The 15179-nt window shown below is 55.4% G+C and overlaps 4 protein-coding genes across 4 annotated transcripts; 1 reads left to right on the top strand and 3 right to left on the bottom strand.

Annotated features, from left to right (window-relative positions):
• Positions 1-324: 324 nt before the first annotated feature.
• J3D65DRAFT_410455 (uncharacterized protein) lies at positions 325-2942 on the bottom strand. The gene is made up of 4 exons (XM_066796010.1): positions 2423-2942; positions 2192-2367; positions 1539-2141; positions 325-1477 (listed from the first exon to the last, which is right to left on the bottom strand). Exons 1-4 carry the CDS (start codon positions 2655-2657, stop codon positions 422-424), a joined length of 2070 nt encoding a protein of 689 aa, XP_066654679.1. The 5' UTR covers positions 2658-2942; the 3' UTR covers positions 325-421.
• Positions 2943-4577: 1635 nt separating this feature from the next.
• Positions 4578-6455, bottom strand: J3D65DRAFT_410437 (uncharacterized protein). Its single transcript, XM_066796009.1, has 2 exons — positions 6159-6455; positions 4578-6084 (listed from the first exon to the last, which is right to left on the bottom strand). Exons 1-2 carry the CDS (start codon positions 6351-6353, stop codon positions 4768-4770), a joined length of 1512 nt encoding a protein of 503 aa, XP_066654678.1. The 5' UTR covers positions 6354-6455; the 3' UTR covers positions 4578-4767.
• A 778-nt stretch (positions 6456-7233) lies between these two features.
• Positions 7234-8082, bottom strand: J3D65DRAFT_646421 (uncharacterized protein; the record flags this gene model as incomplete). Its single annotated transcript, XM_066802276.1, has 2 exons — positions 7234-7732; positions 7784-8082. 2 exons carry the CDS (start codon positions 8080-8082, stop codon positions 7234-7236), a joined length of 798 nt encoding a protein of 265 aa, XP_066654677.1.
• A 1811-nt stretch (positions 8083-9893) lies between these two features.
• Positions 9894-12888, top strand: J3D65DRAFT_554626 (uncharacterized protein; the record flags this gene model as incomplete). The annotated part of the gene is made up of 4 exons (XM_066797194.1): positions 9894-10878; positions 11158-12414; positions 12481-12712; positions 12807-12888. 4 exons carry the CDS (start codon positions 9894-9896, stop codon positions 12886-12888), a joined length of 2556 nt encoding a protein of 851 aa, XP_066654676.1.
• Positions 12889-15179: the final 2291 nt, after the last annotated feature.

Here is a 15179-nt window from a genome sequence, read left to right as displayed (position 1 = left end):
CGACCTACGAATTTGAATGCGGCGAAGTAGTGAGTTGCATATGGGGAAATGGCGACAGAGAAAGTGGAAGACTCAAGGTGGGCAGAACAAGATGGACTCGCGGCGGGCAGTGGCGTCATCGTCGCTGCCTGATCTGGTGGCTTCTCGACAGCCAGCCTTGCGAAATTAATTTGGTGCCAGCTTCGGATTATTTTTGTTGCTGGATCGAGGGTTGGACAAATAGATAGAGTTTGGAGCATAGCCAACACAGCGACGGATGAAGGACTTCAGCAACCCGAACCAAGACGGGAACTTACGGCCAGCATTCGCCGTCAGCAGCATCGAGTCTCAGCTCTGTTGATGTAATCCAAGTTTCAACTTTCAGCACAGAATTGGTGCCATGATCAGTGCCTACGAGGCAAGGGAGTCCTTCAACCGTGGTTTATTCGTACGAGCGACTCCACTTCAGCCTTGATCCCAGCTCGCTGCTGTCGCTGAAAGCAATTTTTCCAATCTCGTTTTCTGGTTGAACATCTTGAATCCTGACCCAAACGTCCTTCAGGAGCCGTGCACGCTCTGTGCTGTCGAGCCCGCTGCCCCCAGGTGGCACAGTCAATACATACGGCGAGTCGCGCGTCAATGTTGAAACGCTGCCCAGGATATCTGGCGCACGGGTTCGAGATTGTAGTACAATGGTTACCAGCGCGCAGGCGGATAGTATGATGGTTGCGATGATGTAGAGGGCCATCCAGGGCTTCGAAACGATGTAGACCTGCAGTGTTGGCGTGGTCCAGTTGCCAGTCATGTTACCCCAGCTGCCAAAATTGTAGTCGGTTGGCGACGGAGAGGCCGAGTCGACGTTGAGAAAGATGCTCGTGTTGAGCACTGAATACCAGAAAGTGTTGATCAGCATAGCTAGGCGCGCCGAGAAGACAGGCATAGGTACGTCGGAATAATTCGAGGCGTGATTCAGAAAGTTGAAAGTCCTCGTTGGATCTTTGAGGTACGATTCGAGCACACCACTGTACGAATAAAGCTCGGATGCTTGAAAATTGACAATCTCGGGAAAAGCATATCTGATCCATGTTTGAAAGACTTTTCGTTTGTTCGGGTCATCAAAGGAGTCTGGCTTTCGTCGAATACGTCGGGCGGAGCAGCTAAGCTGGCCTTGTTGAATCAGGCGAGTGCAGTCCACGTAGACATCGACGTAGTTAAGTGTAATGGGACAGAATGTTATGGTTTCTTGATCTGGATCGTAGGAGCGGGCGCCAAAAGCCAGGGTATATTTTGGGCCTTGAGAGTCAAAAGCCAATGACATCTGGGAGGAGTTTATAAACTTGGGTTGCTGGTCGGAGTGATTGGCCACGAGGTCCAGGAAAATGTTCGGAAAGTTTAAAAAATTGCTGTTACGGAAAATGGACGAATTCCTCAGCGAATGATCCAATAGAACCGAGGAGTGGGTTTCGAACCAGCTTGTGAGATTGGAACGGAGCGAGCACTGTAGGAGGGTTGTGAGTAAAACCGGACAACGGCATTTGCTAAACTCCAAGTCGACTTGCCTCGAGACTAAAGTAAGTGGTGGAGAGGGTGAAGACCATTTCTCCGACTTCAGAGGGGTCTATGCCTCGGACAGACACTCCTACCAAAGATACATATGGGACGACCTCATCCCGGGGAATATCCACCCATTGGTACGGTGAACTCTTGTTGTATTGGGGGAGCAGGTCGAGAAATGGTACCCTGACATTTCCCCACGTATCTTGACGTGTTCCATTTATGGCTACTGGGCGACTGATACGCTTGACGGCATCTTCGAACCCTGTACTTGAGCCATTTGCCAGTAGTACCGCAGAGCTAGGTGCTGACAGTACAGTCCCATACAGCATCTGCCAATGAGATCTATATGAACTACCCATTGACGCGCTGAAAATAGGCGACTGGCTAGTAACCTGCGAAAAGGCGGTATTTGGGAAATAGAATAGAGTCTGGTTCGACATCTTCGAATGTTCGAGGCGCAAGAGGCGGAGGACTGCCTGACCCCCAGCAGGGCTAAAGCTCCAAAGCCCGATGAGAAAGAGTGGCCAGTAGCTCAGAATCCGTAAGCTATAGCATCCTTTGACGGTGCTCACAAGTGTCTGGCTTTGGCTGAACATCTCAATGGTCTATCCACGACGTTAGCCCAAGACTGTGGCCTTCATTGAAAAGCTCATACTCCAAGTTTGGCTCCCCTTTCAGCACGATACAAAGCAACAACTTTCAACATTGGGCCTATTACTGCAGCAAAAGCGATTGGCCACAATGTGGAAGCTACCTGCGTAGCTTGTATCAGCGAGTTGCCGAATTGGGACACGTTATTTCTGTTCACAGAAGAAATGAAGACGCCGAGGACTTGAAGGAGCATTAGCCAAAAGTCTCATCGGCACTTGGATTGTGCGGGACTGACTTATGAAGCACGTCGGAATCAGAGCGACGGTGGCCTGGGAGAGGATGCGAAGTGGTAGAGCCGTAGCAGTACCTTTTAACTTCTTTGGCTTGTCTGGCCAATTGCGGATTACAGACCCATTCTGGGGCGCAAGAGTCGAGAGTCGTGCGGTAGGACTGCTTTTGATGCTTGGATTCCTGGACAAGAGACTGATTGAAGATTCAGATTCGCCGAATGTCGTCTGAGGGTTTTCCATCGCGAGGAGAGACCAAAAGAGCAGAAAAGAGCAAGCCTGGGATCAGGCAAGATTGTATGCTGAGAAGTTCAACAAGACGCCTCATCTCTTATACTGCAGCCAAGATTTGACAAGACATTAGGCTGAGGGTCAGATATGCGATAGGCAGAGCACTGTGGCAAAAGATGTGAATGGCTTAGCCTGGCTTCATCTCTCAAGCTCGCACAACTGCAGCTGATGGAAACGCCATTCTTGGCCTCAGCGGGGCGATCCGCAGCAGCCACAGCTGTTGTGAAACGAACGGCCTTTTATGCGCTTTTCACCTTCGACATTGAGAAGCTCTGAGACGACCACCAGCTTGAAGGACTAAGGGAAGGAACTGTAACGAGAACAGTGGTTTTTAGCCGCTCTCACTTTGGGGCGCAGGCAGTATCGAAACCTGCGATAGAAATCACATCGCACGCGTGAGGCTTATCTGTAGCCTTGCTCAGTCCAGTCAGTACATTATTTCATGTGTGAAACGACGCTGTGGACGGTTGGTCAAGCAGTCAGTGGATTTTTGAATACTCACCAAGGCCCCAGCCGCAATGTGGGCCTAGGCTTCTTGCGTTAAATGGATGAGAACATCATCTGATCGCGGGAAGGCGGGTGGAGCACGATACCACAACCGAGAAAAAGAACATGTTGGCGGAAACCTGCGGAGAAGTCCAAATCGATGCGACTCTCGTCGTTGTTTTCCATGACAGCATGTCTTGGACTGGGCGCTGGCGCTTGAGTAGCGGAATCCAATGTGGCATTGACAAGTCGGCAGAGGAGGTTTGGAAGCTCGGAGAACGACTTTACTCGAGCGCCTTTCCGGTGGTGATTGGTGTCAGTCACTCGGCTAGCTGGCCTGGGCAGAAGACCGTGGCGTTGAGGTTGGCGTCGGCACTGAGAATCAACACCACGGCGACGGGCGTGATTGTCGCAACCAGAAGCTTCCAGCAAGGCCGGTGAGAGAGTTCCAGCAGCTCGAAATTCTGCGCTCGATGGAGGTGAGCGGCCAGAGCGGGCCCGTCAGCATATAATGTGCGAAAACCGCCACCATAGTATCGCCCCTTAACCCAACTCCGGTTCGCTGGTGCGTTGGGAAGAGGGGCAGATTGGAGTCTGACGAGAGGCGCTCGTCAGTTCGATTCCGGGTCACGCCACCCGGAGCTTCTGCCATATATACCACCTAATAAAACTCCCCCGGGGTTTTGATAGCTCCTAGGGAGGACCTCCCCCTAGGAGTGAAGTTTTGCCCTTTTGCTCCGTTACACACCTGCTGTCGAGTTATTTTCTTTTTTTGCCTCTTTTCTTTTCCTTCTTGGTGAAGGCTCAAACTTTGGTTGTGTTTGCCATGGTTTGAACAGTTGGGACGGAAGTTTTGTCGTCAACCCTCCGAAGGTCACCTAAGTCCCAACACCGAGAAAACAGCCGTATTATGGCATTCGGCAGCCAAGAGATAGCCTCGCAGATGGTACACCCGAGGACACCGTAAGCCATGTTTCGCAAACGAGAGGTAAGACGACAGCGCAGTCACAGCAAAGCAGTGTGGACTGGAAGGAGAGAGGCGGTTGTGCGCGGGCGATAGTAAATGGGCCAAAGCAAGCTTTGAGACGATGCGGCAACGAAGCAGCAAGCCATCTACCACCCAGATAAGAAGATACCAGGGCAGTTCCAAGGGACCGAGGCTTGGTAGCGAAAGTCGTGGCACACACAACCCCCATCAGGACGCTCGACGCTTGAATGCTCCCCGTCAGTCGCAGTTATAGCGTATGAATGGTCCTCATTAGTTATCAACCACCTTGAGTAAACGTCTCTTGTTGTGTGTGCCACGACTTTTGTGGCCGAGCCTCGGACTTTTCTACAGCTTGGTTGGTAGATACACTGAACGTCAGGTCGAGACCGACGGCAGGGTCCAGCAGGGTCCAGCAGGGGCAGGGTTCCGGAAGCTTTGTCTCTCTCAAGCCAAACACGACAAATGCTGGTAATGGGTATCTTCTACTCATTGATTCTAGCCGATGCTCATCATGAATAGCAACGCTGATTTTGGACAGCTCCTCTCTCTATGTATTCTGGCGCCGCCAAGAGACACCCGCGTGGGCGGCTACGCGGTGAACCGATCCAGCTCCTCGTCCGTCGGCAAGCACTGCACCAACTTATCTCTTGTCTCCCACCATTTGGCCGTCCGCTGCTGTGCATTGCACCGCGCGCTGTACATGATGTTCATGGTGAAAAAATGGTGAGCCTTCTGTAGAGTGCTGTCTTTGACGTCCACGCCCCACAGGCGCCAGCCGTGCGAATCCGGGTCCGAGTAGCGATCTGAGTCAACATCGAGCTGCTTCTGCAGGTTTGAGGGATGGGCGTGTCCGTGATGGTCAATCGCATCGACAGAATCGCTTCGCCTCAGCTCTTCGCCTTGGGACGCGCCAGCCGATTGCGCGTCAGTACCACTGTGTTGTGCCTGCGAGTCGGCAGCCCAACCTGCCCGGTTCTGCGTCTCAACGAGGCTGGTGTCACCGCCGTCGTCATGCCCGTCCAGCACCAGACGTTGCCCGTGGATTACTTCTGGCGACACTGCCACGCACCTGAGCCCATCGTGCTGCAATTCTGGTCCTCGCTCCTCGGTCTCGGTTCCACTCTCCTTGGGTTTCTTTCTCCGCCCATTGCCCCAACACAAGCCACCCACCTCGTTGTCGAAAGCTGCACCGCCGCCATTGCCCAGCCTCTCCAGCAGTTTCTGTGCCCCCTCGAATGTGACTCCATATGCATACGTACACGTCGGATGCGGAGACATGATCACCCGCCGTGTGAAGTTAGGCAGTGGCGTGTAGGCGTAGCGGTCATCGACAGCGCGCAAGCTCTGGGCTGGTAGAAGGGTCTTGTCTTCCTCGTCCATGTTCAAGGTCGTCGCAAAAGGTGTGGTGATGGCAGCGCAATGGCCGAGAGCAATGACATCAAAGTCATGGGTGAACGGCGCTTCAAACTCGGGAAGAGATGCATATTGCAAGGTAGAGTTGTCTGGTCCTGATGTGCCTGCACTCGGGTCAAAGTGCCCAGGACCTTGGAGAATTCGCCGAATTGAGCGTGGGATCCCGGCATCTGGGGCCAATTGGGAGCGGATGCGGACATCCCAGTCGGCATCATCTTCGAGTATCAGAGCGGTACTTATATTCCGGGCAACGACATGGCGCAGAGCGTCGAGATGCGCAATCCAAGCACGCGCACTGCCGACTCCAGGACGCTCGCCATTGATAGGCGATTTGCGCGAGCGGAAAGCGGCCAATTCGTCATCCGATATGCGCCGGGACTGGTGAATCTCGACGTGGAGGCCGGTGCGTTCGGCGGCGGCGAGGAGACCCTGTTGGCGCCATGCCGTTGGCGATGACTGGTCTTCCGAGGAAATGGCGATTACGGTTTGGAACTAAGCGACGAGCAATGGTTAGCAAAATGTCAAAAGCGGGGCGCAATGGCGAAAGGTGGGGTGGTGAGCAGTACCCCGAGAGTGGCATTGGCGAGGTTGGCATGGCCGGAACGCTGTTGTTGCTGCGCGCTTTCGAGCGCATCGGCAATTTGGGCAGGTTGCGAGTGGCTAAGGACGTGGGAGTGCCACCAGATAAAGACGAATATGATGGCAAAGGTGGCGATGAAGCGCGCCGGCCGTATCGGCAGATGCCGCGCCGGGAGGAGCATTGAAGATGTCAGGGTAGCATTGATGGCGGGTTGAAGGAGGATGCTTGATTGCAAATGAAGAGACACAGAAGACTCGGTGGGGATATAAAGAGACTAGAGAAGAAAAGCTAGCAGGTGGGGATGGAGTTGGTTCGGATGTGCTATGGGCAAGTTGCCGTTTCCGTGCCACCGGACCAACCAACGGTGCTAAGGTCGTAGGCGCGTGATGCGGCCGTTTGATAAGTCGATTGGTGGCTCACCAAGGAAGCAAGGGCGCGGCGCCTCTTCGATTTGCCGAGTCGACACGCGACTCTACCTATCCATCTGCCATACAAACTTTCCGCCGTTTGGCTCTGTGATTCGCACATGGACATGGCGAAGTCGACCTCGACACTTTTTTCTTGCTCGATTTCCAGTCTGCGATAATGTCCGCCCCGCTTTTAGCCGCAAGTGGGAACCCTGTGCCGACGTAGCCTAGCGAAATCCGACAAGGATTGCACTGTGTTTCTGCGCGACCCTATTCCAACTTCATGGACCATGCGGCGACCGAAATTGGCTGTAGGACGCTACACTGCACCCAGAGCGATGCACAAAGCTCCAGCACCAGTCGGAATACCACTATCTTCAGAAGAACTGACCACAAAATGGCCTACCACACCAGGCAGAGGGGCAAGCGACTTTGGGCACAGTCAACTTCCTAACCGCCTGTCTCCATTCGAGGACAGCTTTGGCGACTGCAGCGTGCAGGGTCGGCGATGAATGAATCGCCAATCTGGCATGCGTTCCAGGCGCTCGGACAGCGTGTCCAGCCCCGTATTCGGAGTCCGGAACGATACGACGTGTGGTCTGTGGGGCGATACTGCGGATGACGGTGATGGTTTGAGCGTTCATTCCTGCAGCTTCAACGCCAGCCACCGACTCTACCCTCGTCCCACCTCTCTTTCTTCTCGCGCCTGAGGTAGGCCACAGTTCTGCCATCCCTGATCCTTCTCACGAACTCGGCCACCTCGCGCTCGCTAGCCTGGCCACCGCCCTCGCCTTCCAAGAAGCTCTCTTCCAGCCCACGACAGAGAGCCTCCTGCTCTCCGATAGCAGCACTCAGCCTCTGGTATAGAGCAGGCGGACTAAAGTCTTTCAAGGCCTCGTCCTGCTCTGCTTGTTTTGCGCGCCACTGTCGTTCCAACGCACGCAGGCTCAGCAGGCGAGACTGGACGTCTTGGCGTTCATGCTGCAACACAGATTCGAGGTTCTTTAGAGACTCGGCCAGGGCAATGTTTTGCGAAAGCAGGTCTTGGATAGGGGAGATGGAGGCGGCTACGGAAGGATGTGCAGCGTCGGGGGAGTGGACGAGGGCCCGTTGAAGTTCAGGGTCCTCAAGGACGGCTTGGAGGTCTGCAGTGCTGGGGCGGGGTCAGCATGCGGAAGCAACATGGTCTCGGCGGGATGTAAACTTTTTGTCTTTCAGAATCTCGGGCAACCAGCCCTCGTCTGGAAGATCAATGCGTGGAAGAGCATCTTCGGGCTGTTGGTAAGCAACAGCGGAGTCGACTTGAGCGAAGGTTGATTGGCCGCCGTAGGGCGATTGAGACGTCTGGGCAGTTGTGGGAGTGGGAGGCAGAGGTGGGCCGCCCAGAGCCAGAGGGGTGCCTCGGCCGCTGGAATGGGCAGAGGGTTTGGGCGGAGGTGGAGGTGGGGTGGACGAGTCGAAGTGGAAGTGGGACTGAGAAGGGTGTGGGGTGTGGTGAGACATGAAATTGCGATGGTGCGGGAGAGGCGGAGAAGAGATTGGGGGGGAGAGGGGCGAAGAAATGACAGCAATCTGGCACGAGTCTGCCGTGGTTCGGTTGGTGTTGACAGTCGGGTCCGGGTGGGTGACGCTGACGGGAGGGGGGCTGCCTCGCCGTGATGGGGAAACAGTTTTTCCGGGACGGCAAGAAGGAACCGAACCGAACGGAACCAGGCGACAAGGAAGCAAGAGGTGGGAGCTGGCGCGAACCGAAGCGGCAGGCGCTAGAGTACGATACGATACCTTACGACACCTGCCTGCCCTGTAGGCGGGACGCTGACAGGGAACACATCTGATCGAGCCTGCTGCTGCCGCGCAATCCTGGGTGCTTGGCAGGGGAAAAAGAAAACCCTTTCCATCATCATGCCATTGTCCCTGTCTGTCTCCGGGATAGCCGTGTTGTCGGCCATGGCATTCCGCCTGCCAGTCGACGTCTTGGGCTTCCTTGACGTCTCTCATGTCCATGTTCCCCTGACGCAGCGCAGAGGTACGGAATGATAGTGCGCCGTGGTCTTAGCGGCCAGCGAAATTACGCGGCGTCGACGAGTCTGGACGGTATAGGCGCCGTCGCCGAGCGAGACCCTGTATTCCTGGTTGCTCAGTCGAGGTGGTTCCTCCAGTTGCCGCGCTGCTCTGGATTGGATTGGATTGGATTGGGTTGGGTTCATTGGGACTGATCGCGCCACCTTCCGCTGCTGCTCTCTCCCCGCTCCAACAAGTCGTCCGCCTCTCTCTCCCTCTCGCCGGCCACTCGCAAGAAGCAGAAGCGCCATCGTCTGCTGTTGGCGCCAGACGCCTGCGAACCCCTGCTGCCGCTCACTGGACCTCTGCCAATCAATTGCCGCTCCTGGCCTGGAGGTGCGACGTGAGCGTCCCCAAGCGCAGACCTCTCCCTTTTCCGTACCACGTGTGGCCGACATTGAATGCATTCCGCCGCCGCCAGTGTCGACAAGGAAGAGATTCTCACTTCCCAAACCGCTTCTTGCAAAGGCAATGACTGCCACCCTCCTTCAGAGCCAATTGGAAAATGCAACCCGCCAACCATTCTCCACCATCCCGCCGGAGCTCCAACGCTTCTGACACGCCCCTATCGCCCGATATAGCAGACCCTCGGCATAGTCAAGCTTGGCTACCAAACACCAGCTCGCCTTCGTCCCAGCCGTTTCACGTCCAGACGTCTCAAACCCCCCGCCGCAAGCCTCTACCAAAGGACGCTTCACCCATAGCTGCGCGATTCTCTCCCGCCGCCTTCTCCACTCCAAAGGCGGCCGCCCAAGCTCATTTGCAGGACGCCTCCGCTTCTCACGCTTCTCCTCTGCGCCTTTCCTCGCGCCCCGACTCCATTTCCACCCAGCTTTTGTCCAGGAACGAACCTCCTACCGACAACCCAGGGAACCCAGCCGACGGCGACGGGTAAGGCACTCCCCACCAGCCAAGCCGCTTCCGCATGATATCATTACATCGTTTCGCACTCGATTTAGCCAGCTAACCTGGTACGTTTGTATAGGATTGCGCATGGTCATCCTGAGAACCCCCGCAATTACAACCAAGATCCCGCACACGACTATCATCCCGACGGCAAAGACAACGGCTCGCCGCGTAGCGAATCCTCGCAGTACGACCACGAATATTCGGGGGCTGGGGAAGAGCGGTCGGGTTATGCAGGTGTGACCAACGGCACACGCAACCACCGTCCCCCGTCAGCTGCATGGAACCACAGCGCGGACCAGGCGCACCAGACCCCAAGGCCACGCAGTCACCATAGAACACATACCATGACCTCGTATGGGACCAATGCCGCCAGGACACCCGATTTGACACTTCAGGGAGAGGACGGCGTGACCGAGGATTTCCTCGACTATGACCAACTCACCGACGACGAAAAGGAAGCAGAATCACCAGTAACACCGAACCGGAGCAGCGTTACGAGCAAGAAATTCAAAAAATTCTTTGGGTGGAAACCAGGATCGCACAACGTAGGAGACTCGCCAACCACTTCCTTTTCTTCTGAGATATCAAATAGCCCTGGAGCATCGCCTAACATGAACAAGAAGGGCCCTTCGTCGCTGGACGTGACCGCCGCCAACGCCGCCGCGCAATCCTCGTTCTTTACCGTCCCTGGAACTCCCCTGTTCTCCTCGTCGCCAAGCGTCAATGCGCACGTCGAGGAGCTGGAGAGGGAGCTCCGCGACGTCAGCGTCGAGCTAGCCGAATCTATCCGCCGAGAGCTGGACTTGGAAGACGAGCTCGAGCGGACCAAGACGGACAACCCACTGAATGGGTCGGACGCCAATCGTCGCACCAGCGACTACTTTTCGGACTCTGGCGCAAGCTCCGCCAAATTTCCCATTGGTGACACCGAGTCCAAGATTGAAGCCTTGCAAAAGCTCCGTCGCAAGGCCGAGCAAGACAAAGCACAGGCCAGGGTAGAGGCGGCTCAAAGGCTGCAAGATGAACTGCGGAGGAGGTCGGACCTCGAGGCCCAAGTGCAATCCTTGGAAGAACAAATTCAACATGGGTCAAGCAAGGGTCGGGTACGGGAGCTTGAAATGGCCATTGAAGACTACAAGCGTCGTCTTACCGATGAGCGACAAGCAAAAGACAGTTTCCAGGAGATACTGGAGGCGCTCCAATCAGAGCTCAGGCAAGATCGCGACGAGAAGGACAACCTCAAGGACGAAATAATCCCTCAGCTTCAAGTCAAAATCACCAACCTTGAAAACGGCGCGGGTCGTCTGCAAGAACTCACTCGCGAGAACAGTCGCTTGCAGGCCGAGCTCGAGTCATTTCAGACTGAGATCCTACCGGACCTCCGCGGCCGTCTGGATAGGCTGAGAGACACAGAAGACGAAAACGCACAGCTTCGCGGCGACCTCGAAAATGCCCGCAATCAAGGCGATGAGGGGCTTGCGGAGCGCATTGAAAAGTTGCAAGACGAGAATGGCCGTCTTAGGCGCAACATCAACACGTTACAAAACGACGCCAACATCCAGGAGGTGATGCAACTAAACGCGGCTCAATTGCAGGCTCTCGGAGAAGAAAATTCCAAACTGCAACAGGAGCTTTCGACCCTTCGCAATGAGAACACCACTCTGGTCAATGCCAGACGCATGGAAATGGAGCTCAAACAACAATCCAACCGCTTCAACACCATCGCAGAAGAAAGCGACGGAGGTGCTGTCCAGTCGCCAGTCATTGGGCTTTCTCGCTCCAATTCTTTGGCCCGGAATTCCGTCTCGACGCTCAAGCGCGGGTCAATGATATCGCTGTCTCGCTCAAACTCGGTCAAGGACAAGAGCGACGCACCACGAGATGTCAGAGACCGTATCAAGGATGTCGAGGAGCAGCGGGATGCGCTGCACCGGTCGCTCAAGACCCTTTTGGCGCGGTATGAAATGGAGAAGAAAGTACACGACAAGCGAATCAAGCTACTCGAAAAGGAACGGGACCGGGCCCTTAATGTATCCGGCCCTCGGCGGACAGCATTCCACGACGAGGTGACAAACTTGCGACAAGAGGTCAACACGCTTCGGCGACGGGCCGACGATGCAATGGACCAAAAATGGCAGGTCGAGAAAAATTTGGGTGGTTTGCGAATGGATCTGGCACGCGCGGAGCTCGAGACCAGCTCGCTGCGCGACTTACTCGGCGAGAAAGACATTTTTGTGCAGGAAAGGCGGCCATCTGCGAGCAGCGTGGGCAGCGAAGACTCGTCAAACACTGCACAAGCAGCCATATCTCTCGACAAGGCGCACAAGGAACTGCAGACTATGCATGCACTGTCGCTGCGGCGCATTCAGGATCTCGAGACCGACCAGCCGACTGGCGAAGAGGCAGAGACGGTTCTTACTCTGCTCAAACAATCCATCTCTGCTGCAGAAGCAGATCGCGATGTCGCCATCGCCGCCGCTGCATCGTACCGGGCCACGGCTTCATCCGCGGTTGGTGTTGAAGCAGCAACCAACGAAGAGGCCAGCGCCATTCTGTCGACCGCCACAGCGCTTGATTCTCTGGCCCAACAAGTCTCGACGCAGCTGTCCAAGAATAAAGCTCTGCGCGAGCGTTTGGCAGCAGCCATAGGACGAGGCGAGCAAGAGCAGCGTGCTTCGGCCGCACGCATCACAGCGCTTCAAGCAAGGCTCCGTGCTGCTGAAGAGGCGCTCGTTGCGGCCCAAAACCATGCCGAAGACGCGCTCGGTCCGTTTGAGGATGAGCTCCGCGAGCTGACCGATGCTCAGAGCGCCAGTCTGAAGCGTATGCAAACCGCACACGGCCTTGCTCCAAGCAAGAACAAAAGTCATGCCGCCGCCGTTGCCGCCGCCGTGGCAGCAGCCGCAGGGGGTGAATCTAGCGGCGATGCAGGCAACCATCTTCTGAGTCCGGCCGTATTCGGGACACCTGGCCGCAGCCCTCGCCTCGACGTCACGACTTCCGGCCTCGGTGTCAGCATTGCTCAAGTGACCAAGACGGGCTCGCTTGAGCACGATGTATCGGAGCTGGAGAAGGCGCTTCGGAGCGCGGAAGCTGAAATGGAAGAAGTGCTGGGACGGATGAACTTGGCACAAGTCGAAGTAGCAGAACTGCAGGGCGAAAGGTATGCTTGCCCCTATTTCATATTTCACACAGTCATCGCCGCCAATACAATTACGATGGCTGACAGATACATCTTTTTTTCTTGCGTCCAACAGAGACGAAGCCACGCGCCAAACCAGACAGCTACAGGCGGAGATTGTCTCGCAGAGAGACGAGATGCGCGCACTTCTAGCATAGGCGTCGCCATGAACACCGCTCGACCGAGCACTCCGCCCGTTTCCAGGATTCCAGCTGATACCATTGACTCGGGCTCCGACTCGGACATCAGCAAGCCCGTTGGCCCACGAAGCCGTCATGACAGTGTCATTGAAGATTCTGGCCACCCCGACATCGACAGCGATATTTTGTCACAAGATACATTGCGGCTGCTTTCTTGCTTCAGTTCTCCGCCCTCTTCTCCTTTACTTGGCTCCAAAGACAAGTTTCCCAGTCCTGATTCCCCTTCCTTGAGCTCAAGAAGCTCCTCGACCACTTCAACCACGGCTCCCATCGCTAGCCCGGATGCTGATGCACACAACACCTTGAGCTGCTCCGATGACGTGGAAAGACCGGAGGCGCAGGAGCAATTGAAAAAGGTGGATACAGAAGACGGTGCTTTTGGCTGGGGCGAGTTGCTTCGATTTTCGACGCCGTGGTGGGAGTAATGTTGGGAGATGGCATGTCGCGCCACGCTCGTTTGGAGTTGGTCCGCTGTTTGGTTTCTGCTCCGGTCGAGACAACAGACGCCATTTCCATGGGATTGGAGTCGTGGTGTTTGCTCGGTCGCCATGGTAAGTTGTTTCTCGTTGAGAAGCGCGGCATCTTCTTCTCTTTATTGGCTTCCTCTTCAATCACTTGGGAGGAAATCTTGTTCGTTCCCTGATCAGCATCACTCGGCGTTTTTCCCCTTTACTTTTTTCATACTAGCAATGTGTACATCTACAGTAGCAAGCGAGGGCAAGGCGTTTGTGGGAGCCCAAGGGAGCAGAGTCAGGCGAAGCAAGAAAAGAAAACCAGTCTTCGTTTTGGTAAGGTTTTGTTTGGCACTTGTGCGTTTTTTGTTTCCTCTCCTTTCCTCTTATCTCATAGACACTTTTTCTTTGTATCATATTCTCCTGTATTACTACATCATCATCTTTCTTGTAATAGCGTAATTTGTGGGAGGAAAAGACGGGAGAAGCAGCATTGTACATAGGTGGAGGGAGTGGTGAGCCAATCGTGACGCTGTCTGGGCCCGGACAGCGTTGCTTGGGTGGCGGTGGGGGATAGTGATGAATGAGAGATGTTTCTCCTCGCTTTTGCCATGCAATGCCATTGTGAAAAGTCATCTCTGGTCGCGGACGAACGATTGGATCGCAGTTGTCGGTTTAGATTGGCGATGAGTTTTTTTTCCCCCCTCAGCCGGGCGTGTTCTTGTGAGCCAGGAGCAAAGACTGATCACCAATCGCGTTTGCTGTACAATGCCATTATCAAGTGTCTCGTCTTGGACGAATCATTGGATCACAGTCATGGGTATGGATTGGTAACAGGTCTGTTGTTTCACCGGGGCGTGTTCTAGGGGGCCGGGGCGAAGATTGCAGTGATGACCACAGCTGTTGATGTCGAAGATGACTGGACAAGGTGTCAGCAGGGTCTTTCCGTTTGGCAAGCTGATAGGTCGCGTGAGTGGCGGACAGCAGAGCCGAACGAAGCAACATGGACCCGATCGGGAAAGGAGTGAGACGACAAGACTTTTGTTGTTGGACCCCTTGGCTGGTGTCTCCAGATGTCGTCTCGGTGTGTTGTTTCCAAGTCGTCATGGCTGTTTCAGGAATTATCGTGCGGTCGGTGCCATGTCCGTCCCGCGTGGTGCTATGTCCGTAGGGACATGGGACGTGGGCCCAATGGTCGCAGCGCTGGAGAAGGAAAGCAACGCACGAACCCGGGAATGATTGAAACGGCACAGCCCAGAAACGGACAGTTGAGCCGTTGGCAGTGCAGCTAGCAGGCCTTGCATGCAGCAGACGGGAGCGCTGCCGTTGACAATGGCTTGCATGGTGGTCTTGGTGCGCGTCTCTTGGCCCAGCGCACACGGTGTGGATGGGCGTCTGCTGGCCCCGTCATTGGCCTGACTGGCGCGTTGCCAGCGATTCACGGACAAGATGGGACACAGGCAGGATGGAAGACACACGACAGGCCAGGAGCAGGAGAGGTTCTAGAAGGAGGACAAGGTGTACAGAAGACAATATATCTGAGCGTGGACGGACAGGTGGTGAAAGTGATGGTGCAGCGTGAAACGTCGGCAGTGGTGGTGAAACGCAGCAGGCAGGACAGAAAGGCAACCTCAGGCGCCAATCAACCCACGAGCGCATGCAGACAGCCGCGACCTGGACGGCCGCTGACACGTGCGGGCGCATGGCGAGGACCTGGACGGGACTTGAGGTTGTAAGTAGGAGCAGCAGCCTTGTCAGCCAGCCCATTGTTGGTCGAGTCGAGCGGCACAGCGCAAA

This window comes from Phyllosticta citribraziliensis, assembly GCF_038025025.1.
Source record: "Phyllosticta citribraziliensis strain CPC 17464 chromosome Unknown J3D65scaffold_7, whole genome shotgun sequence".
Taxonomy (NCBI): Eukaryota; Fungi; Ascomycota; class Dothideomycetes; order Botryosphaeriales; family Phyllostictaceae; genus Phyllosticta; species Phyllosticta citribraziliensis.
The sequence above is the reverse complement of the archived record's forward strand: the minus strand, read 5'-3'. Positions and strand labels throughout refer to the sequence as shown.

What these genes read in the sequence shown, in the direction of transcription:
- J3D65DRAFT_410437 (XM_066796009.1), bottom strand. Translation starts at nt 6,353, where the DNA reads ATGCTCCTCCCGGCGCGGCATCTGCCGATACGGCCGGCGCGCTTCATC. An exon ending in TCGCCAATGCCACTCTCGGG is followed by an intron (nt 6,085 to 6,158) that starts GTACTGCTCACC and finishes CTCGTCGCTTAG; the next exon opens with TTCCAAACCGTAATCGCCAT.
- J3D65DRAFT_410455 (XM_066796010.1), bottom strand. Translation starts at nt 2,657, where the DNA reads ATGGAAAACCCTCAGACGACATTCGGCGAATCTGAATCTTCAATCAGT. An exon ending in GATTCCGACGTGCTTCATAA is followed by an intron (nt 2,368 to 2,422) that starts GTCAGTCCCGCA and finishes TGCTCCTTCAAG; the next exon opens with TCCTCGGCGTCTTCATTTCT. An exon ending in CCACTTACTTTAGTCTCGAG is followed by an intron (nt 1,478 to 1,538) that starts GCAAGTCGACTT and finishes ACCCTCCTACAG; the next exon opens with TGCTCGCTCCGTTCCAATCT.